The sequence below is a fragment of the Mytilus galloprovincialis genome, chromosome 9, assembly GCF_965363235.1.
Source record: "Mytilus galloprovincialis chromosome 9, xbMytGall1.hap1.1, whole genome shotgun sequence".
NCBI classification, from domain to species: domain Eukaryota; kingdom Metazoa; phylum Mollusca; class Bivalvia; order Mytilida; family Mytilidae; genus Mytilus; species Mytilus galloprovincialis.
Window position 1 is genome coordinate 66,049,300 of NC_134846.1, and position 25,352 is coordinate 66,074,651.

At 30.1% G+C, this 25,352-nt stretch overlaps 1 protein-coding gene across 1 annotated transcript; it reads right to left on the reverse strand.

The window, feature by feature from the left end:
* Positions 1-1,482: 1,482 nt before the first annotated feature.
* LOC143045685 (UPF0764 protein C16orf89 homolog) lies at positions 1,483-22,786 on the reverse strand. Its single transcript, XM_076218371.1, has 7 exons — positions 22,035-22,786; positions 16,074-16,235; positions 9,811-9,961; positions 6,997-7,114; positions 5,885-6,044; positions 3,964-4,089; positions 1,483-1,951 (listed from the first exon to the last, which is right to left on the reverse strand). The coding sequence occupies exons 1-7, from the start codon at positions 22,213-22,215 to the stop codon at positions 1,731-1,733; spliced, it is 1,119 nt and encodes a 372-aa protein (XP_076074486.1). The 5' UTR covers positions 22,216-22,786; the 3' UTR covers positions 1,483-1,730.
* Positions 22,787-25,352: the final 2,566 nt, after the last annotated feature.

Sequence of the window (25,352 nt, forward strand, 5' to 3'; positions counted from 1 at the left end):
GAACTGGATGATTAATTATCTTTACCATAACACACGAATATAACAGAAAAAATAAGACTTACAACTACAAACGATAAGACATTTGACAAAATCCGATGAGAATTACAAATATTACATCAAAACTTAATACATGAATTTTGGATAGAAAAGTACCGATAAACAATGTCCATTGTGTGAAATCTTGGTCTTGACCAATCAATCATGGTTGGAATTCATGTTCAGCGTTCGTTGTCATGACAAAGCAATTGTTTGCAAATAGCCTCTTCTCCGTGCATTTATTACCATGAGTTGATAAGGTCTTTTTAAATTATTTTCATTTTTGAAATTAAAGTTTTATTAACTCTGAGCGATGTAACGTCAAAGAGATTGTTTTTAATGTCGTTCGCCTTTACTATTGTTTGATTGATTGATGGTTGGGTGGAATTTTGTCTTTATTTTCTTTAGCCGTAACGCTTTTATAAACGAATGAGTTGAAAACTTTAAACATTTTTTGCAATTAAATGTATAATAGGAAATAACAATTGACAAACGTCACGACGTTATTAAGTCCATAAACATTAAACAAACTTTCTGAAACAATGTTTTGTCTTTCTTTTTTGTTATCATTTCTTCAAAATAAAATTAAAATGATTTTTCTTTCTGTGTGCGTGGTTTATTTTAATTTTTAGCGTTGTTTGGTCCTTGTGAATACTAACCCTGTCATAATTAACTGTAAACATTAAAAAACCAATGTCTAGCTTGTTTTTGTAATTATTATTTTGTATTTCCGACATGGACTTTTCAGTTTGCTTAAAGGTAGCAAAATTTCAAATGACATAACTTCAGATAATCAAAGTTATTCGTCTGAATCTCTGGAATTGTTTTCTTTGTTTTATAAAACATTCATTTTAGATGTATTTGATGTATTAGGCACTTTACTTTCTAAAGACAAGCGAAAGATACCAAAATCGAAAATAAATTGACAACGCCATTGCAAATAAAAAAGAAGAAGACAAAAAGACAAACAATGTTAAATCAAACACAATTAGAAATAAATCACATGAAGACTGAGCAGCACGAACTCCATCAATATTCAGGATGATCCCTGGTGCCCTGGAAGGATAAGCAGATCCTGCTCTTCATGATCCACCAGTTGTTTTCTTCATGTGTGTACAAACATGATCATAAGTCTAGATTCGGTAGGTCACACTCATGGAAAAGGAGGATAATATTTAGCGTAAAATATCAGTCGTCATACAGATTTTTTCAATGCGATCAACCAACTCGTGGTGGCGTCCGTAAACATTTCAAAGGCATCAACTTCAGCCATTTAGATCTCTTGGTTAAATAGCTTCTTCTTGAAAAGCAATCCTCTATCAAATATATTTCATTAATGAAATATTACTTATAGACTTAAGTATTGGAATATTAAGAAAAAGTAAAATGTTGATATACAGTACAATCAAAAAGACCATTATGACACACATAAAATATTAAGATAGATTTACCATGATTAAGCATTTATTCTGTAAAAATAATCAGTTCAGATGTTCCATTTGAATTTTTTTTTAAATCTATTTTTCATTGGAAATATACCATAACATTTATCTATTACATTTTTGTCTTTAATACATTGTCCAATTAAATAAGAATATACAATTTTAATACAATAATTTCAAGAAAATAATTGTCATTTCGAATAAGCTTTTACGATTTGCTTACAATTGGTAAGTATTTGATCACTTATGCTGTCACGGATTCGCTTGGAATGCCATATATTCCAACATGTATCTGATATATTGTCCTTGTGCTGCAACTGCCACTGCTGTTCGATGACTAAGGCAACCATCTCGAAGAATTCTCTCTTCACGTTTGTGACGAACATGTTGTACAGCCGTTGGTGGCATGGACGGCAATTTCCATTTTTTATGCATGAGTTTTTTGCTTCCTTGTAAGTCTGGTTTTCTGTACTCTAAACAAACAACATATGGTTAAATATTTTAATTACTCATACTTGAATACAACAGTAATGGTTACCTTGAAATTCATTATAATTTTTTGTTGAATTGATCTTTTATTGGATTTTTTTTTATTAAACTAGGTTTAGTTTAAACATATTTTCTTGTCCAAAAACATTGACAGTAGGATTAGACACAAGTTTTGCAACTTAAAACGTCTTCTCCATTACATACAAATAATAAATAACCGAACAAAATAAAATACATAATAATAACATCACAAACAATATTCATATGTAGACATGAAATTAACAAGAATTTAAACGACATGGCTCATCGATTTCTAAAAGTCGAGTTGACCGTAAATTTATTTATGATAGACCTAGTAGGTTGTTTTAATCTTGGAATAAATATTAACTCAAAAGGTAAGTTATTATTTTAAAACAATTTAAATAAATTGTTGGTGTCAACTGATAGGACTTTATAAATAAAATCAAATTGATGATCCATGTCTATGGGGAAAAACTAACAATTTCATTTTAAGTCAAAAAAAAAGTAATTACATTATTATTGTTATATATTTAACAATAATGTCTATACACTATGAAAAGCGATTGGTCTCTTTGAAATAATTCTGCATTTTTTAAAAATTAGCGTGTTTATGTTCAAATTAAACATATCATTATCGTACATAAAGGTTCCAAGTTCTTAGGTTTAGTCATCCATTTTCTACATGAGGAAATGCCTGTACCAGATCGGGACTATTATAGTTGTTTTCCATTTGTGGGATGTTTGAGCATTCGGTTTTGCCATTTGTTAAGGGACTTTCTGTTTTAAATTATCCCTGAAGTTCGGTGTTTCTGATATTCTTTTTTAAATATTGTTTTATTCACAGAAAAAATCAAAACTCTTTGACTCAAACAATTTCTGAAATACCTGCATTAATACCATCTGATACAGAATGACAGCATTTTATGCCATTTCCTTCCCAAAACGATAAACATCATTTATTTCTATAAGGCTGTTTAGTGTTCAGACTGATCAAAGTTCACATGCAAAGACTTTTGTATGATTCTTTATTCTATAGACGACAGTTATCTGTATAAATGGTACCTATGAGACCTGAGAATCAACACGCTCGTATTTAAATGACAACAGATTTAACCACATAACAATGGATAAGACACATTAACGTAGTGAGAAATACGTTTTTATTTGGGCGTTCGTTAATCTTTTTTTGTAGTAAATCTCAACTCTAAATCAAAATAATAGATCATCAAGTTTTTCTTTGTATCTAGTTTTCTTTCACGCCATTTTCCTTGTAAACCATCCTAGCTGTTTTTATATCAATGAATCTTTCATTAGTCAGACAAAACGTGATACTAATGAGATTATTGCAAGGTTCATTGAAGTTAAAGCTCTTTCGACACTTAAAGAATTGAAAAATAATCGATTGATATGTTTAAAATTGACCAATTTCCGCATTTATATTTATTCCAAATTATTAACACGAAAAAAGACAATTTTGCTATGTGAAAATTAGTATTGTTATCATCATCGTTTTTAGTCTATATTTCAACATCTCTATTTATTAAACATGCTGCAGCTAGAAGCTTGGTAAAGTTTTTCTTGTCTGTTTTGCTAGTTTAGATATAATATTTCTACAGTGAATGTTTTTTTTTAATTTATATACAATGTATGTGGCATGTATGTCAGTTTTTTACATTGGTTTATGCCACGGTTTTAAATTGTTTACTTCTTGATAACAAACTATTGAATGATGAGATGATTTTAAGATCTGCTGTAAGTGTTTGTCTCAATATGGATATGAAAGTATATGCCTTTCAGAGTTGTAATTTGCATAATTTGTAACCATTTAATCACCAACATAAAATAAATCTTAGATACGTTTTAAATGAAATATTATAGTGATTAAGATAAAAACAACATCACAACTTCACACAATAAAAAAGGCTTAAAGATAGGATTTTAACAGGAGTTTTGTAATTGCTGAAAAAAACCCTACCGACTTCCCACTCACGAATTGGATTCCCATGATAACACCCTATAGCTTTATTTTGCCAACTTAGCATTTTTCTAAGCCAGTCCGAAGAGAAAAACTGTCTATATCCGACCATTCCACACAACGCAGCTGAAATGAAAATGACATTAATAGAGTATAAACAAAAATTAAGGTTCAAAATTCAAAAAAATAATACAATGGGATAATTTTCTGCCCATATCAAATACATAATGCAAGAAAATGGTTTTGATCTCATATATTGGAAAGCAAAAACACATTGGCGATTGTATTTTGATCTCTAAAAATGTATGCACAGGGTAAAATTATATATACTGCACTTCTTACTGGTTTACATGTTTATAATTTTGAATTCACAACTGTAATTCTTTGAGCCGAATTGAAAATGTAATCCCAGAATATTATGATAACAATGACATAATAATATTCAAAATTGACAGTTTACATTTTTTAGACTGAAATCTTTAAGCAATATTCAAAATAAAAAAGTGAAGCAAATTTATACACAGCAAGTTTATCATCAATACTAACATATACTTAAAAACATTAAATATAACCAAGGTGTCCCTGTAGACAGGATTCACATCATAATTTAAATCAGTTTGAGCTATTGGATTTAACATTGGACCCCTTGAGTCTTTTAAAAATCAAAGCTTTATTGCTTTTTCGATTCAAAAAGAAAAGAAACAGAGGAGAAGCCAAGGATGCAATTAAAACAATGGATCGAACACAACCTACACCATGATCAATCAAAAATATATTATAATCAACTTTACACAAAATGCAGCACACAACAATCTGAGCAACAAAAACACCGGGGATTTACTCAAATGAACTTAGACAAAATTCAAATTCAAATCCCTGTTGCACATGAACATATTATAAAGTTTAATACTTAAATGAAAAAGTCCAGAAAAAATATAGAACAACAAAATTTACTACAGTACTGTAAAATTTCTATCATACAGAGTAATTAGCTGACAAATCAAGCTGACGCTAACCCAATGGTGATTTTTTTGTAATTATGTTGTTGGATTCTCTTCGACTTGTGAATTTTGATTGACCATTTAGTAGAATATCTTCTACATCTTATTAGAGTTCGTGATTTTAGCATATAGAATCCGAGTTGACTGCTTGAGAATGTGTTACAGTAATAAACTAAGATATTTTGATATTAAATAACAGAGAGCTGTTAAGATAAATGCCTTACAAATCGCTGAGGCACCAGACTCCCACTTTAAAAAAGGTTTTGTAGTTTCTCAACGTGAAGAGGGTTACAAATATACATATTTTGACTGTGGGTATAAGAACCGTATCTATAAATCTTTCTCTATATCTATATATAAACTATTGTTTAGTCTGAATTTGTTGTTTCATCAACTATTCAATTTTGCATTATTTGTGGATTTTTAAATATTTTTACTGCAAATCTCACTGGAAAGATTTTATCTGGTCTATTTAAATTTGTACCGTTATTGTTATCAATGTTTTAATTTTCCATCTTCATTTATCATCTTCAATTCGGAATGCATGTCGATGGAAATCTGCAACCTTTACTATACCATAAAAGGGCATTAAGTCCATTTCAGAAATGTGTATACTTATTTAAATTCTTTTGAAAAAAGTTTACGTTCAGAACAAGAAAAATACTTCAGTTGGTCTTAAGACACTTAACTGTCTTTATCGTAGAGCCATTAAGCGATGTCATCACCTCTCTGCTAGTTTCTCTTTCAACAAACATTAGAAAAAAATGAACTCAAGTTTTCTAATATATGAAATCAAAAGATGCTGCCAGTAATGATTGCATTTTTAGATAATATATATTTGTTTCAACGATAAAAAAAAATGCTGTTGTTTTACTACTCATGCAGTAATGTCAACAAAATCAAAATATTTGCGCCATTACCTTGTTCCATAAACAAGTCGTGTCTGTCTTCTGGGAAATTCTGTTCTGCAATTAAGGCAGCTTCGTTGAGAATATTGGCACAGTACGTTTCTCGGAGTTTTGCTACTGATTCTTGGTTGTGTGTGAGACGTTTTAGCTCCATCTCTGCATGACATCCATGCTTTTAAAGGAAAAGGATAATCTTGTAATTTATATAAAATATAATGTATTTCTTACATCTAAACAAAGGTGTTTCCTCCCGGCAGTCCATATAATAACAATGTAACATTGGAAAATTCATGCAGATAGATAAAAAAAAAACTGATCGTTATAATTTTTCTTTAAAAAAAGGCAACGCCTATTCACAATTTTACTTTTTCTCATTTCCTTTTTATAAATACGATTCGATTTAAATACAGGACATGTGTGTGCTCATTGCTTACAGAATACGTTACAAACAATTAGTGTTTACTCCACACAGAAAGCCAAATTAATAAGCTTGCAGGCCTCTTATAATTGTCACCAGGGTTGGGTTTTTTTGCGTTATCATGTCACAAGATATTTGTATTAGAATTATTCCATCACGTATTTATGCGTCCAATGATCAGCCGCGTACACATATTTTCCTGTTGACATATACATGGTTCCATTCATTTTTTGTTGATAACACTTATCTTATCGTATTCACTATCCTTGAATGTTTTCCAAGTTCTTAAGAAACATTGTTTTATTTCCAGTATTTTCATTGGATAGAGTTTACATAAATTTCCGAAATCACAGTGATAAAGGATGCCACTGCTGTACTTAAGTTTTTTTTCGGAAAAAATGAAAAAAGAAATTATGCTGAATTTCGCATAATTGTATGTCCACTTAATTTTCCATTTTGAAAAAGAAATATATCATATATAAAAAGGTTGAACTGTGCACTTTGCTAATTCTGACCTTAAGCTTAATATCTAAAAGTCAAAGATGGCTGTCACTGTAGAATAAAGACGTTTGATATAGAGCTATATGATAGGAACATAGAAATAGATCAGAAGATTTTATGCATATTCAAGAAGAGAATATATTAATGTAATATGAACAAATTGAAGAAAAAAATGAGATTACTTCAAAGAAATCATATCTTGTACCTGTTCTCCTATTTCTAGGTAAAAGAGTTCATGAGTAAGTGAGTAGCCATTGTACAGAGGTTTTGTCATCTTCTTCCAACATTTGTCTGACACATCACAGGGAACATTAGACGATTTCCTGCAATAAATACAAACAGTTTCTAAAGATTTATTATACCGCGTGAACAACGAAAGTTTTTTTATATTGCTTAATCCCTTTTTGTTGTCAAAAACTATATTATATATGGTATGCTTTTTGTTTTTAAAGTGTTAAAACAGAAGAGTATTAATGATTTTTAACTTGTAAATATGAGATCGAATGCATTATGAATTATATGGATCGCATTTTTTATGTGTCATAACATATTTGAAAGATATTTTATATGGAGGCTTAAACGAGATATATACAATTAGTGGGGGGAAGACAGAAACAAATTTCAGGAACCATTGGTATAAAATTTCCTATTTTTCAACCTATAAATTGATATTTAAGACATTTAAGTCTTAAATCCTTCCTTTTACAGTTTTTCTGTGACAAAAATCTATATTTATTTGTCAGTTAATTAGATTACATGTGATATTGTTCGTCTTCCATTAACCAAAAAGATGACATTCTGTGTAAAGTTGATGGTAATCTAAAATTAGTTTTGGTTGATCTCATCACGTATAAAACCAAATGAACGTGTATCACATCGATAAGACAGAAAGAGTTCCAATATTGACACTTCATTAACTTCTTAAGTCTCCTTAATCCTCCACTGTCAGGAAAGGGCACTATCATAATGTCAGATACTTGTTTATTTTACAGTAATATTGTCTTTCTTTTAGCTTTTCATCTTTAATGTGCCTTAGTTCATGGCTGTTTTATGAGCGTAGAAAATAAGTTTTATTCGGAAACAAATATTGTTTGTAATTAAAAGATGCTTTGTGTTTCGATTTTTTATTACTTAACATTTAAAATTGTAGGTTTTACTCAGTTCTTGTTTACTGCCTAGGTTTGAAAAATAAAAGTATCGGGAGCAGGAAATCTCAAAGAGACTTAAACAGAACATCTTTTTTTAGTATTTTAGTAATAGAAATATAAACGGGTAAATTGAATTAATATTTAAAACAAATAAGCACCACACGCACTTGGTGAAACCTATATTGCAACGGCTCAACGCTCCAATCTCGTATGTTAACCTTTATTTCACAATGAGGTTTATTAAATGGAGCAAAAGCTCACACATCAGTTCATGTTTATGATGTTATTCTTTTGGTTTTGTCTTGCAACGTAGTAAATTATTATCATAAAGCTATCTATTCAATGGGCTAGAAATTCAACTAAACTGCATTTTGTCCACTAATTAAATTGAGAATGTTTACGAGGTTTTATTTTCACATATACCCATCCGTATGAAAATTGAGAGAAAAAAATGTGTCATATCATCAAACTATATAAAACAACTGTAAGGTCACACGAGAAAGATTAAATGAATTTTCATTGTACCATTCTCCAATTCTAATATTTACCATCCCAATTTTTCCGACGTAGTCGCTATAGTTTCGGTTTGTGCCCTTTGAACTTAAGGACGCTTAACTATGGCAACAGAATACGCATGCTCGAAAATCCTTTCTGTGATTGGACAAAATGCTGTCATGGTGGGTGATTTGGTTGTGTTTGAAAAAACGTCTCGTTAATTATATCGTGATGGAAAGCAAGTGAAAAACTATAAATATTTAAACTAGATCTTACAAAGATTTATATTTTTATTAAAATAATTGTTTCTCCAATAGCTCTTTGTATCCGTGACAGCTGTTTATTCGGAACAATTATATAATTTTTAATGTAAACTTTGGTGTACGAACGTACATGACTTTTAGAACGCACCTACGCATGTGAGATTTCCGCGATGTTTTGGTGAATGTAAACAGAAAGATACGAGGACCGAGAATACTGCACACAGAGAAAACGTTATTTAAATGGTATCTTTGTGCTTCTGAAGGTTATCGAAATGATAGTTTTAAACATATACTCAAATTTAAATACGTCGGATATCTTTTTTAAAGATAGTTCTTGTTGAAAAAGAGCTTTGTTTCAACTAGAATATTCAATGAAATATACTTTAATTTGAATGTCAAACAAGTATCAAACACATTGTCATCTGTTTAACTACATGCGTTTTATTTACTTTAATTTTGATTGAGCAACATGGTTTTCGTTTTCATTTGAATGATACCTTACGTCAAGCCTTAGGAGGAGCTTTCATACAGATCAATAGAAAATTTGTTGTGAAGAAATGCATATATAACCTTTCGCTAGTTTCTAAACAGTAGTTTAACGATATTCGAAGACTTTGCCGCATTTTTTTCAAAAGACATCAAAGTTGCTTAACTAGCATTCGTTTTGTCTTGTGGATAGTTGTCTCATTAGCACAATAATACCAAATCTTTTTTTATAATTATTGACATTTTTATTTTGAAGTTTCCGTACTTTTGTCGTATCTTTCTGACAAATGGATATACATCCTTAAAAAGAAATGTAGAAATATCAATGGTTTTGAGAAAGCTCTTATCGGTAATTCTTCCTATAAGTTTTCATTATTCTTTTTTTTTCAATTTTACAATTACTTTTGTTTTCATTTTAACAATAGCTGCTTCTCTCTAAGTCTTATGAAAACTCTTCTAGTAACAGATATGTAGATGTTTCGCTCATAGATGAAGACCATGCAATGACCTGTTGTTGCTAACACCATTGTACTTTTGGTATTAGGTATATATTTGTCTCATTGGTAACCCTTTCAATTTAAAAAAAAATATTAAAAATTCTGTATGTAACGGTAAAAATTGCTATACCCTGTTCCAAAAAATTCAGCTAAGCAGTCATCAGACTGGTTTTCATGAAGTGATTCTCCTCTCTTGTATGGCCAAACCTCCACGTCTCCACTGAAATCTTTGCTGGGAAAATCAAGCTCCCAGAATGTCTTTTGCAATATTGTTCCTATTTCTAAAATAAAATTAAAAAAAACATCGTGGTAGAGCTTGTACTGTTATCAATTATATAATTATCCTTTTTGTTATATCTACTGTTGCTGAGTTGGTGGTTGTGGTTGAGTTTTGGTTGAGTTTTTCTTTTTTTTTTTTTGTTCGACTGACAGTATTTCACTTTCTCTTTGTATACTCCAGGGAAAAAAGGCATTATTTCTAAATAGCTCAATGAGTAAGATTTTTTTTTGTAAAGAAGCTTGTATGACCTCCTTGGTTTTATCAATCTGCTGAAGGATAGCAACAATCAATTATCAATATTCGTTGTGTAGTGGAGGAAATAAAACACAAGTACATGTAAAACATATGTACTGTTTGTATGATAATGAAATTGATTATTCAGAACTATGAAATCACTATGAAATGTATGATAAGGAGGATAAGGAAGTCAATTTGATATAGCCATTAAAAATTGAAGTTGATGGCGATAATCCCGTTTGAAAACATCGTCTACTTTCCATTTATGTAAACCTAAAACATTGAACTAAAAAGTAATTATAGCCTTGTATTAGGTAGGTTTCAAGCAAAATTATGCAATTAATTGCATTAAATTTGAGATCAACAAAACTGTTGGTGTAAAAAGGATTACTTTTATTTAGATGAAGAAAAATTCATTACCTTTTAAAATTATATAATAACCCTCAAAATAGATCAAGTTTCTAATTTTTCCAGTCATTCCTGACATATGGTGACCGAAGGAAGCCCTATAAAATTGAACATTTCAAAATTGTCTTATATGGGACTTGTTGTAATAACATTTGTTTAAACCTAAAATATTCAACTAAAACGAATTATAGTTATATCTAAAATCGAAAAAGAAATTTACCAATACTGAATTCGCAATCTAATTTGATTTCGTGGTATGAACGTAAATATATCATCACTTAAAAAAGATGAGCGTTCTATTCGTTTTTTGTGTTTTTGAGCAATTATTAAAATCCGTACTCGTGCTGATTTTTAACTTTATTATCATTTATCTATCAACCAACTACATTTGTTAAGTGAAAATGTTAATAAACTTTTAATTCCAAAATTCATCATTAAATATTAAAAATAGCAATTTTATAAATGGGGGTTTTAATGAACAAAATATTCATATGTTTCTTCGCTTGAAAATGACAAAATTTAATCTCATTATCATTTTTTTTATTCCGTTCATTTATTTTATATTAAACAATAAATTTTCGTGAACAATTTTATTAGAAAGTTATTATTCAACAAAATTTCATAGAATTCCATAATTTAGATATTTCGATGAATATACCAGGTTATAATGTAGACAGAGCTCATCCTTTCTGAGAGGAGCATCACTTTACAACTCATTATAGCTCTTCAATAATAGTTTGGTGACATGTCTTACCTATAGTACAGGTTAAGCTGAAAATGATGTTAGATACTCTTTATGCTAATAAATAAAACAATTAAAAACTTATGCGGAGGAGTCAGGTGTTTGTGCTGGGTGCGGTCGGTTGTAATATTTTTTTTATATATATATATTATATATATATAATAACTGTTATCCGTTTCATGAAAATAACTGTGAAAGAATCCAAAAATATGCAATACCCATATTTTTTATCTTTGTATTCATATCCTAAAACAAGTATACAATCGAGAAAAACTTACAAAATCAGTTTTTTAAATATTATTATACCAGTATATGAAAATTTAGATAGATGCTTGATTCAAAAACATCTAATTTACTATCAGAAAATAATCATTTATTAAAACTCAATTTACCCAATACAATTTTATAAAAGAATGTTTGACTTCTATTAATTTTGAACTTAAATGAAATCTTAGCAAAGTCTGCAGCTGTCTTACGGTTAATCAAGAAAATTATCTTGTAAAAATAAGAAACGATAATAAAGAATGGCGACGGGATTGTGAAAGACCTGGGATAGGACAATGAAGGAAATCTAATCGTTTTCATTTTGCCTTTTTCTAATTTGTTCCTGCTTTTGAAATTAAAGCATACTTTTCATAGACTGTGAAGTACAATTACACCCAATTGCATTTTCGATCCGATACCAGATATTTCAGTCGCAATGTTTGACCACAAAGGATTATTCTTTCATGATCATGTTTCTATTTTCCGAATGACAACCGCGTAGACATGTAAAAACAATAACCACTGCATTCTGATAACCTGGATCCATTATGTCACAAAGGAGCATATTATATCAAATCATTGCATGAATTATTTTTGACGATTTTTAATGGTATATTGAATTGAGACTTATGTATGTCTTCGTTAATTGATAGTTACATTTGAATGAAAACATTTGCTTAATTCTATTATTCACAATATATAAATAAATGAAAATATGTCCATACTTATTTACTGCATGCTGTGACTATGTTAATGCACTTGAAACATTGGCTTACATTTAACAGTGCTTGAACCGAAAAACCTGTTGGTAAATTTAACAATCAATGAAACGTTTTGTAGCATTTTTATTGTTTTGATCATTATTTACAACTAATTTAGAGTAGGCTGTTTCCAATATTCCGGATATGGACATTAATGCGACAACGTCAAGTATCATGAATACATGCCATCAAAGATGAGAAGATAGTATCTTACATTTGTTATAAACAATGATTCGATGCCATTACCATAGATTGGTACTAACAAATCAATATCAAAGCAAGTACCTGTAGTAATTAATGACGTCTCGTGCCATTATATTACATTTATTTCTTTTAATTGAAGCTTTTATTTTTATGTTTCTCTTTATTTTTTATGCTACGTTTTCTTTATTTTTATTTTTCACGAAGACATATTACAGAAACAGATTCTATAAACTTGTAATTTTGATCTAATGAGATAATACATCGGTCTCTATCTCAGGGTTCTCACTGAGGCGAGTCAACGTGTCCTGAACTCATGAAAAATCTGTTTGGACTTATTGTTTGAAAAAAGATGCATCGATATATTATCAACTGACCACATGTATCATCGTTTTACTACAAAAAGATTTAAAAACACCTATATTTGATGTCATTAAATTGCTCTAATATTTTCATGATGACTGAAATTTTATCTTCTAAATGTTGGACTCCTCATGACAAAAAATGCTGAGTTACTAGACTCGCATTGACAAATCCGTAGTGAGAACCCTGCTTATTAAAATGGGATTTATGACTAATAATTGTCACTATTAAAAATATACTGATATCAATTCTTTAATCGCTTATCAAAAACTGTCAATTTAATACCAGATTTTGTATTGTCAAACTTTTTATACTATGAGTTACCTAAAGAGAAGGTAGACATTTTACATTGTATATAAATTATGTTTTCATATGGCTGCTAGTGTTTAACATGGGGAAAATATTTTATAAATATGTGTCCTGCACTGGTGTATGGAAGGCGATCGCGTGTTTTTCTATCAGCGAATCTGTTTAAGTTCTATTCCATTCTTGCTGGATTAATTATGGTGCCATTTGCTCATCATTCATTCAAATATTAATATTATGGGTCCAGTCGCGTTTGATAAACACATTACAAGGATTAATCGTCAGACGCGCGTTTCGTGGTTTGAATCTAATTACAGTTTTATATAATGTCAACCCTGTCAATTCAAGCTACTTTGTCCTTGCATTAGACGCCAACCTTTCTTTTACGTTTTGAACTAATGTTTGCAATGAATATAGCTTGTAATTTCTAACAATTTATTTTTTTTTACGAGAAATTTGGACTTATAAACATTACAATTTATATTGTTTTGAATATCATCATACCTGTACATCACGTTATCCGACAACTGCAGATATCAAAATACATATAAAACTGTTTGATAATGAAATTTTATATCACCTTATTAAACATACAAAGTTTTCCTGGATATATAATCTTAGGCAGCATACTTTAATGCTTTAACATATCAATACACATTTATTTTTAGTTTATCACACGACTAATGCCTCGTGCAGTTCTTTATGTACTTCTTGCAACAGAAAATGTACTTTCACCAATTTAACTAAGATATGCCTTTTAATCCTATAGGGAAGTCTCTGTTATCCCACGTTTTCTGAATATAATCAAATATGTTTTTTGAGATCCATGCTTATCTGTTTTTGGTAATCATTGATATAATTTCTTGGTGATGTTAACACAAAGTGTTTGATCCTATAGTTGGACGAATTAAGAATCTTGATTGTGGTACTTATTATTTCTTTATTTTAAAAATTTATTTTTATAAAATTATCAACAATCACCTGAAGTTGCTTAATAAGGCTTTAAAATTTTGCCTGTTACATAAAGACAACTTTCATAATTATAACAACCCTTTGAAAATGAGGGGACATATTGTTATTCTACGAATTATTCTTCCACACTTTTTGTCAAGCTTAGTTTTCGGAGATGACTTGAAAAACATTGATAAAACTGCTCCATAATGACAATCCCCATGTGCAGATGTGCACCTTGGGTTTGAAATTTTCAAAATGGCCGCCGTTACCATGGATATGGCAAAAATGTGAAGAAAAAAACAGAAAAATGGTCAAAATTACATGAAACTTTCAAAACTTATAACTAATCATTCGAAGGCATGTCATCCATCTTAAGAACTTTCAAAATGGCTACCGTTGTCAAGGAAACAGTCCAAACGGGAACAAAACGCAAATGAATCCTTAATTAATTAAAAAAAATCAACCGTTATAGATATGAACCCAAACCTGTATCTTCGTTACAACAGTATGAATTGTAGAATTCATTGCCGTTGGATTTTAATGACTGCTTCTGTTACTATGGAAATAAGGCTAAAAGTGTAATATTGACCCACATGGGAAAAACGTCAAAGTAACATTTTCTGACAAATTTCAAGCTAATTTCCGATTAAATGCTATTGAAATGTCATCTGTCTTTAAAATTTTCAAAATGGCCGTGTTGCCATGGAAACAGCAAAAAACAAACAGCATTATACACCTCTCACTTTTGAGACCAATTTCTGTAATCCAGAGTATGTGCGATCAAAAACTAATCTGTACTGCAAAACATCTTCTAGAATATGCCAAAAGGAAAAAAATACACAGTTTAACGTGCTTCTATTCTATACAAAAATCGTGTTTTGAAGAGAAAATCGCCACTGAGAGGAATAGAAAAACTAAAAGTACATATAAGTGACATTTCTGCACTGGCATTAAAGATTCGGTAATCAAACACCTGCTAAAATATACACATTAGCTGAAATCAATCGATGAGCGTGTAATTAAATCGTACAAGATAAGATATTTGTATCGTGTGATACGCGAGCTATTGAAGAACAAAATGAACAGTTAGTATGCCGTTCCGTCAATATATATTCATGTTGTCTGTTCCAAGGTCACCCCTAAAAAGACTATTAATGTACTAAGTCCATGATAAAATACTAGAGTATCACGTGATGCCACCTTCTTCCTCGCACGTGTGTCTAATTTAATGATTCAAAAGAAGTCCCAAACTATATATAGACATCAATCGTATTCTGTGAGAAAAGAAAAAAGGTTGGGGGATCAAAGGCATGTATAATGGATGTGCCATTTGACTTTCGTACACTCAAAATGGTTGCTACTACCGTGACAATGTCAAGTACTAGATGACATCCTCCGTTATTACTTGCAATAGCAACTGTACTTTTTCTTCTTACTATGTACATAACCATTTACTGCGAAAGCTGATGGCCAATGTGATCAGTCATGCAAACATATTGATACGTACAAACTTCAATTTTTTTTAATTTTCAGCGGTTACCACCGTAAATCGAACAGAAATTAGTTTTGACTGTATAGAACATTGAAACTAATCAGTAGTTGGACCCCTGGATTAGGTAGCCAGTTTACTTAAGAACTTAAGTAAGTTATAAGCTCGAATAATTCAATCCCTCTCAGTGTCAGATTTTCGCCCACGCGTACAGTCATTTAGAATCCGCGGAATATAACGACTGAATTTTTTGGATTAGTAAGTTATACATTTCTTCCATCTGTTATTATGATAAAATGTTCAAATTATTCATTGTGCCATTCATAATGAAAGCCATCAATTAAATATCGCTTCCCTTTATTTTAATGTATGCCATTACTATACGTACTCTGGTAGTAGTAGGGTGTAAGGGAAGCTATATATGGTATTGCTTTACTGCTGACTTTCCCGGCTAGTTCAGTTAATTCCTTTAGATTTATAAACAAGTTGTTATCAACTACCCAATTCTGTGGATTACTTTGTATTCTTTCTATAAGCACTGACAGTTGGCCTGAAAACATATGAAAAAAACAAATATTAATATCAGGAAAACTTATATTAATAATATTTTTTAATATCTTTTAAAATCCTTTTTGTAAGTTGAACATGACTTGTTTCTTATCATTAATTATCATAAACACATAACCAATATTTTCAAAATTATAAAAATCATGTTTTGCAAGACAAAACATCAATTAGTGCACATCAAGTGAATAATTTTAAATACATCATAAATGTCTATGGAAACATGACCTTGTACAATGTCATAATATACGTATCGATAGGTTGTTGAAGCATTAGAGTTAACTATTGTTTAGGACTTCATATTTAGTTTTTTTTATCTAATGATAACAAAATCAATGTAAATACCAATAAAACAACATTCAACGATCCTTTCATACTGTTAAAATGATAACTTTTTAGAATAAGTTTTCTCAAAGGATCGAAAAGCTTACATGGATCGTATTTGAGTTAACGTGGTCAAAAACATTTGACAAAATTTGTATGAAGTAAAGCCGTCTAGCGGAGCCACCTTTGATGATTACATCAAGGGTAGTGACGAGCACCTGTTTCTCTTATTTGTTATGCGAATGGTCACTGAATTAGATAGTGATTGTAATGACGTCTCTAGATAGAGAAATTAAAAGTCAAATTAAATTTTCAGATGATCTTTAAAGTGGTAATTACTATGACATGGTTTGGTTAATACATTACGCAAGTACATTTATATTTAATTGTATTTCATTTTGTTCATTGATTTATTTATTTGTTCTTATTTGTACATACTGGTTATTATCTTAACTCACTATAGTTGAACAAACCTTGAATATGTTTTACCTTATTGTACAGTATCGTCAATGTTAGACAATCCGATATATGATAGTTGGTTGTTTTAATGAAACTCTTATGTGTACATTATATAAATGGTATTAAATATTCGTCTTGAATTGATGCCAGCATTAAAAGAGCTACATGTGTTGCACTTGCAGAATTTGAACTAGATCGGTATAAAAAGCTTTTGCAACACCACCAGCTTTGTGCTGGGCATATCAAATCACTCGACCAACTCATCTGTATATAAGGAAGCCTTCGTTAGTCTGGTGCAAGAAAATTAGTACCGTTAATTTTATTACTACCACTGGGTCGATGCCTCTGCTGGTGGACTATTAGTCCCCGAGGGTATCACCAGCCCAGTAGCCAGTACTTCGGTACTGGCATGAAAATACGGATTTTTTTTTGTTATTAAAATTTGCTGTTACTAAATGATAGAAATTATTATAAATTAAGGAATGTATCTCTCTCATGCAAAGATCTGATTCCTTTCACGAATTTGGCTATACTTTTTGGATCTTTTGGATTATAGCTCTTCATCTTTTATATAAGCTTTGGATTTCTAATATTTAGGCCACGAGCATCACTGAAGAGACATGTATTGTCGAAATGCGCATCTGGTGCAATAAAATTAGTACCGTTAATTTTATTAGTCGGTAAATGCCTTTTATCTTCTGTTTAATCTTATGTTGTTTTAACAGTACATGATGTATACTTGCGCAGCATTTTATATAAATGTATTGTATAGATGTATCGTTAAATGCCTTTACAGAAATACCATTTCCAGGCCACTATGTATTTATACTATGTTTTAGCATTGGTTTAAGCCAACGATATTAAAAACATCTTAAAATTTAAAATGCGGTATTCAACCATTTATAAGACAGTTGTTGTTCATTCGTTTAATGCGTTTTATCATTTGAATTTGCAATTTGATTAGGGAGTTTCCGGTTTTAATTTTCCTCAGAGTATTTTTGTGATTTTACTTTTTACAGTATAATATGCCAAGCTCTAAATCACCTCGTGTATAGAAAAGTTAGCAGTTGTACTCTATCTTATATCAAGCCTGATTAGTATTTAGTATTTACATATTTAAAGAAAATATAAGACAAACAATAACAGAAATGAAACATGGGATAGGCACAAGGAAATCTTTTGAAGAAAATCAATGTTCTTGGTATTTAACACTTCACATTTATTTTTAGTTAAAACAATTAAAATTAGTCCAAATCTAGACACGAAGGATATATTATTCAATGCAATCCGTTCACAGTTTTGTATTTTAAAATGCTATCAAATTGAATCTTATCAGAAGAACTTAAATACAGTGGGAGTTATTTCAAGTAAAAATTATAGTGTTGAACTGAAACCCACCAACATAAGTGTCATTTAAATTATGAAAACGCTTACTCGATCATTGATCAGTTAATGAATCTTCGTGAATATTTAATTACGAATTAAATTCTGCTGCTAGGCGATGTTGTATAAACGCCAATGAGACTTTATAAAACGGAAAATGATGAACAAGTATTCACGTCATAAGTTAAAAATTGCCCAGAGTATCTATTGTGAATATTTTCAACTGAGATTCCCTAAGATTTACCATCAAAACCCAATTTTTGGATGACAGAAGGACATTCATATCTACCGACACTATTTTTGTGATTATAAACCTTGAGCTAACACGGAAGCTTGATTTTTTTTTATTAAACGGTCCTTTGTCAGCTCAAAATCAATTTTCCTTTTGAACTAAAAATTATCACAAATTTTGGGTTAACCGGTGACATTAACACAACTACATGTGAAGGAATACTAGATACAATCGTTTATCTTTTGGTTCTCACATCATGCCCTAGTATGTATTTTCAAATCGTCTATTGTTTTATTCGTGTATGAAAACGGCGTCAACAATGCATTAACACATAAGATTGTGCAAAATTTGAAGAAAAATGAATACAGATAAATTAACCTCTTTGTTGCGTAAGAAATACAAAATACAAAACAGAAACAGGGTACCAGTATAGTATAATTATAAAACTTGTAAATAAGCTTTTATCATAAAAAAAAGAAAGAAATTAGATTATCATGAAACCTATTTGCTTCATTGACAGTATATTGTATACATATATATCTTTAATTCAGTTTGGGAACGTCTTGATCATTTATGGTCCTATACAGCTATACAGCTTTGTTGTTTAAAATTAATTTAACCAATTTTGTTAAAAATGGCATGTTTTTTTCGTAAATAGTCATAAAATGTTGCAAAATTCTAAAATTGTTTAGTTATAACAAATTTTTTGTTATTCATTTATACATTCAATATATTTGTAAATTCGAAACATCAAACAAGTATTGATGAGCTGATCAAACTGAAAATCCAAAACCTAGAGAATGACGCGGAAAATAGCTAGAACTGTACACGACCATAATAAAGTCAAATGTTTAAATATAATCACCGAAAATTTTGATAAATACACATGCGTATGTTCATGCCGAAGAACTGATCTACTAGCACGTGATAATGTCAACTGTCCTTTACGATTCTAAATTTGGATCAGTAATATCGTCAACAGAACTGTCATAGACAATTACGCATGTATGTTACTAGTAAAAGAAAGGAAAACTCACTACTGAAAATCAAAACGTGATGTTTCTTTTGAAGTAGGAGGCTCAGCCTTTCTCTATTGTCAAATAATCGATGAAAAAGAAAGTAGAACACTGTAGAAAAATAATCTAGCATATGTGAACTTTGATAGGCATTTCGTATTCACAGCTTTTACTTGCAGATTACTTTTTTGTACAAGTCAACTAAGCTTTTATAAAAACATTTTGTCATCTTTAATACTGTATTCGATGTCATAGCTTTAAACATACCTAAAAAAACTGATTTGAGAAGATTTACAAGAAATAGAGACTAATTAAGACTTTTCGAGTCAACAAAACTAAATCAATGATAAGATTTTTCCACCTATATTTTTTCTTAGTCATTCCACCTACATTAGTGGAGGTAAAATTCACATGGTTCATATACCCATGTATAATAAAATTGAGAAAGGAAATGGTGAATATGTCAAAGCGACAACCACCCGACCATAGAGCAAACAACAGCCGAAGGCAACCAATGGGTCTTCAATGCAGCGAGAATTCCCGCACCCGTAGGTGTCCCTCAGCCGGCCCCTAAAATATGCATAATAGTACAGTGACAATGGACGCCATACTAAACTCCGAATTATACACAAGAAACCAAAATTTAAAATCATACAAGACTAACAAAGGCCAGAGGCTCCTGACTTGGGACAGGCGCAAAATTGCGGCGGGGTTAAACATGTTTATGAGATAGTTTGCTGAGCGAAGAACAGGCTGTATGTATTTATATCACATGATACATGATAAAAAAAAAAACACCTAAAGGAACTTTCATAGATATCAGTTATTCTACATCAATTCTATCATTAAGATAATTACAATTAAGGAAATAAAATAAAACACCTGTATACATCTATTATGTCTTCTCAAGAAAACCGTTTCAAAATGTCTGGAAGTTATTAAAGAAAGCATACAGATATGAAACATTATTTCTATGTGTTAATCTGAATGAATTATGAGTTTCAGAATACAAAGTTCAAAGGAATTATTTCATTTGAAATATGATAGGATCAGTATTTGGTCATGAACATTTTTATGAATTTTTGTAGAAAACTTTGAATATCTTGATTCTATTGTTCTTACATCCTTTATATATTTTTTCTTTATTTTAAAGGATTTTTCATCATAATTCTACTTTTGGAAAAATACATCTAATATCTAACATGACAGTTGAAACTTCTGAATATTTTATGGCTGGGGAAATCTTTGTTTAATTGTGAAATTATATTTCCTACTACAGTCTAAAATAGTAGTTATCAAAATTACATCTGATTTTGAAAAATAAATGAATTGAAAGTATATTAAAAATACATGATTTAATCCCACTCGTATATGATGCCATCTCCATTCAGCCATGGGTGTTTAACGCATTGGCACTTTGGGATGGTTCTCTAAAACGACAGTAAATCTGATATCAAAGACCCTATCTCCAGTTTACATCGCTTTTATTCTTTTGGGAAGTGAATGCATTACATGACTTTTATCAATACCATTTATCATATATTTGATATGACAGCTTTATGACATAATTAGCATAGAACTCTATATAGTACTGGGAAATAAAGTGTTATAACTTGTGCATTAATAACATACCAAATCTGACAATGTTTGTAATAATAAGAGTCAAACAATTCTTTATACACCATGAAGAGGTCTTATCATGGTAAATTTTATAAATTACAGTATTTATGCTTCGCAAATGTTTTGGTGGACGTTGCAATTTCTAAATAATTATTTGTTTATTTAACGATGAAGATACAAAACACAAAATTTTGTTATGCAAAATCAAAGAGTTTAAGTATTGTTTCTATAGGTAACTTAAAGATGTTAAAATCATGCTTACACCAAATATAGGTGTTTCTTTTTGGTGTTATTTTCTTTTTATTTCGTATAATTTCTTAATTCTGGCTACCCCAAATTCGCTTTATGTTCTCCAGATTTATTCGTTCACAAAAAACAATCGTATTCTTCTTGATCGCTTCGTTTTTTTTTCTTTTTCTGACAAATTTCCTTCAAATATGACATTAAGATTTTATCACTAGAATCCCCCCTTTTTCTAAAAAAATCTTCGTAAAATAAAATACGATATACTGTTTATTCAATACTTTAAATTGTTCAATAATGGTTTTGTCTTATGTAAAATTTTGGCTGAATGTCTATACGTTATTCTATATTTTTGTATAGCAAATATTCAAGATGTAAAATAGCTATCAATAAAAAAAAAAGTAACAAAAAATAATAAATTTGTTTGCTTGTTAAATGACCAAGTAAATGAAGACAATTACCGAATGACAAACATCAACTACATAGCAACAAAATAAAACAATCTTACCTTCTACCATTCGTGTCCCAATGACAGCATCCAAGTTTATATTCTTGTGTTCTGAGTAAAGAAATTCTAAGGCTGATTTCAGCGAGGCTAATGTTTCATATAGGAGTGCACTGGTTTCATTTGGAACTGACGCATTAGAAAAGCTAAACAAAAACAAAAACAAAAACGAAAATAAGGACATACTGATATTTCTGACATATGTATTAAAATCGAAAAGAATCCTTTAAAGTTTTATTTGTTTTTTCACGAGGCGCGTAGGATTGTCTTCACTTCGATTGGGTAGCGTATACGCGTCATTCGATATTCTATTAACAGCTTATCAAATCGCTTCAAACATTTTTCTCACAGTTTTTTTAATCCTATGTAATCTGATACATTGTCTTTTATAATTTTATCCTCATCTGAATGAACATGAATTTTTTGAATTTTTTACTTCGATGTTAGTATCTTCTGTCTGAGATAATCCTGCTTCAATATGATCACCTTTAATTTAAATGATACATAATAGAAATGTATCGTCACATCTTTGTGATGGTAGCCCCTCTGATAAAATAAAACAGTCCCTTAATTATTTGTAAAGTCAGTTTATTTTTCTCTGGCGGCTTTTAAATCGTTTTATGTTAATTCTACGAAGTATTTCAGTTTATCACGATATCTCTTATTTATTTCCTAATCAATGCTTGATGGCTGAATCTTTCATGTCACAACAAATTGTCATATTCACCATCAATTTACAAATCTGTTATATATCACTGCAGGACTAACGTTATGGCGGTGATAATTAAATGATCACTTTGGTTGGAAGGTGTACATAACAAAAGAAGACAATATGATTGCATGTTAACAATAGATTCAGTTTTATCATGATAAAATGGATTATTTTTGATTTACTAAAGGGAATTTATTTACAAATGCTGCGACATTTCTATGTACTAATGAAAGATTTTACATATAATTTTGATAAAAACTGGTAAATTTCAATTTTCAATATTGATTCTCAACTCCATCAATGATATTAGATATTGATGTGAAATTTATAACCTAAAAGGTTAAACATGTTGTATGTGATCCTAAATGGACTAAAACTGTTAATTACACTGGGAATACAGTTATAAGTTTTTATTTTGCAATATTAAAATTTCAACAGTTCAACCAAATTTCTAATATCGATTACAATTTAAACTTCCGTTTTTATATTGATGATTTAAACAATGTTGAAATCCACGGAAGAGTCTTTCAATTTTATATTTTGATGGTACTTAAAAAAAATTACGAAATGGAAATGCAAACAAATTTATTACATTCGACAGTATCATTTTCTATTTGTTTAAATACGAGAGATATCAGAAGCAAACTAAATGTCTAATGTGGAAATATAAACTTTAGACACTGAAAAACCTGCGGATAATAAGAAAATTACTTAATGCCACAAATGTTGTTATGTCGTCTGTTTACCATTTTGACATAAGGACTCTCAGTTATCAAGATCAAATTCTATAAATTAAACAAAAAATACTCTATAAATAGAGAATGGACAAGTAAAGGTTATCATTAGAACAAACGTGAAGCTTAGAATTAAGAATTTTTATTTCAAGACAGTTATTCTACAGGCGAAAGCTATCAAGAATTTTAATTGCTTTCCAAACTGTACTGCTAATATATCATGAACTTCAGTAAAATAGCTGACAGTGTTATCCGTCAATAAACGTTTAACTGTCGTCCAGGATCTTTAAAAAGAAGACCATGATCATTTACCTCGTATTTTATTCCCCTTTTGTGTCTTCATTGTTTCATTCTTTTTTTAAAAATTGAAATTAGGGTGACTTAAAAAAAAATTGAAAACGACAAGAAATTTTAAAGAAATTACATTTTACAGAAAAATGCAGATAGAGCAGCCATCTAAAAAAAATCCAAATGTGTGCAAAATCGGATTAAAATCATCTATGCTTATCGATAGGAAACCCTTTGCTTATTCAAGGATTTAAACACATCCTTGGTTTAAAAAAAGATCAATTTTTTTCAGAGTTACATGTTGACTGTTAAATTTCCTACCTTAAATTTCCGATTGGTAAACTAATATATTTTGAAAAACCGAATTGTTTTATATTTAAAATCCCGAAATTACAATGACAGATATTGAAACTTGTGTTTCCGAATCAATTTTTTGTTCAGCTGACACCTTGTTGAACATTATTCTCTATATCATTCAAGATATATCATTGTATAAGTATTACCTTGACTCAAGATGAATATAAACTTCAATTTGATAAATAATTATTATACAAGATATTCATTCTATATCATTTATGACTAGATTTGTTTGGAATTAAATTACTTTAGATCACTCAGTACGGAAATTACGCACCAGAGATTGTATAAAGTTATTATAAATCAATTTATTCCAGGAAAGTCATATTAAAGCACTCAGGCTCTTTTTCTTTAACTGTATTTGACTATTTCAGTACGGTTTTTTGACGAAGGATATGAACGGTAGGTGACCCAAGGTAGACGAACAATCCTCATCAACGGTTTATGATTTGTCCCAGAAGAGATTTAGATCAGCATTATTGAATAGTGTTTCATCATTTACATCTCTTTTTATTAATATTGATGTTCGTAAATACAACTGTATCAAAACGTATCGCAGTTCACATTTCTATTAGCAATCTACAAGAAGTTTTTTTTTAAATTTCTTTTAAAATAATACGAAATACGGTTTACATATCTATGAATATGAAGAATGCTTCATAATAGAATGCATTTTTTTTCGCCTGTCCCTAGTCAGGAACCTCTGAAGTTTGTCAGTTCTGTATGATTTCTAATTTTATATATTTCGGAGTTTAGTATGACGTTCATTATCATTGAACTAGTACAAAAAAATTTGGGGGGCAGCTGAATGACGCCTCCAGGAGCGCAGTATTCTCGCTGTGTTGAAGGACCATCGATTTCCTTCGGCTGTTTTTTTTTTTTTTTTTGGTCTGGTTATTGTCTCTTTGACACATTCCCCATTTCCGTTCTTATAATAAAATGAAACATGTTTACAGTTTAACCACATACTGCATATAGAGAAACCTCAACGAAACTTTCTTCATATGATCCCATGCATTTCCAACCTACTGTAGTTAAGTTATTGTATATGAAATGATAATCATTACTCAGTCTTTGGTTTTTTATGTTGTATTTGTGTTTTGTGTACTGTTGTTTGTCTATTTGTCTTTTTTTTTACAACCATGGCGTTGTTAGTTTATTTTTCATTTGATTGTCCCTTTGGTATCTTTCGTCTCTCTTTTACCACAGGTATGAAAACAAGAGACGGCA

Coding starts and splice junctions, on each gene's coding strand:
- LOC143045685 (XM_076218371.1), bottom strand. CDS start 22,215: ATGTCCTTATTTTCGTTTTTGTTTTTGTTTTTGTTTAGCTTTTCTAAT. Junction 4,090..5,884: donor CGACTTGTTTATGGAACAAG/GTAATGGCGCAA, acceptor TTTTCATTTCAG/CTGCGTTGTGTGGAATGGTC. Junction 1,952..3,963: donor AATTCGTGAGTGGGAAGTCG/GTAGGGTTTTTT, acceptor TTGTTTGTTTAG/AGTACAGAAAACCAGACTTA.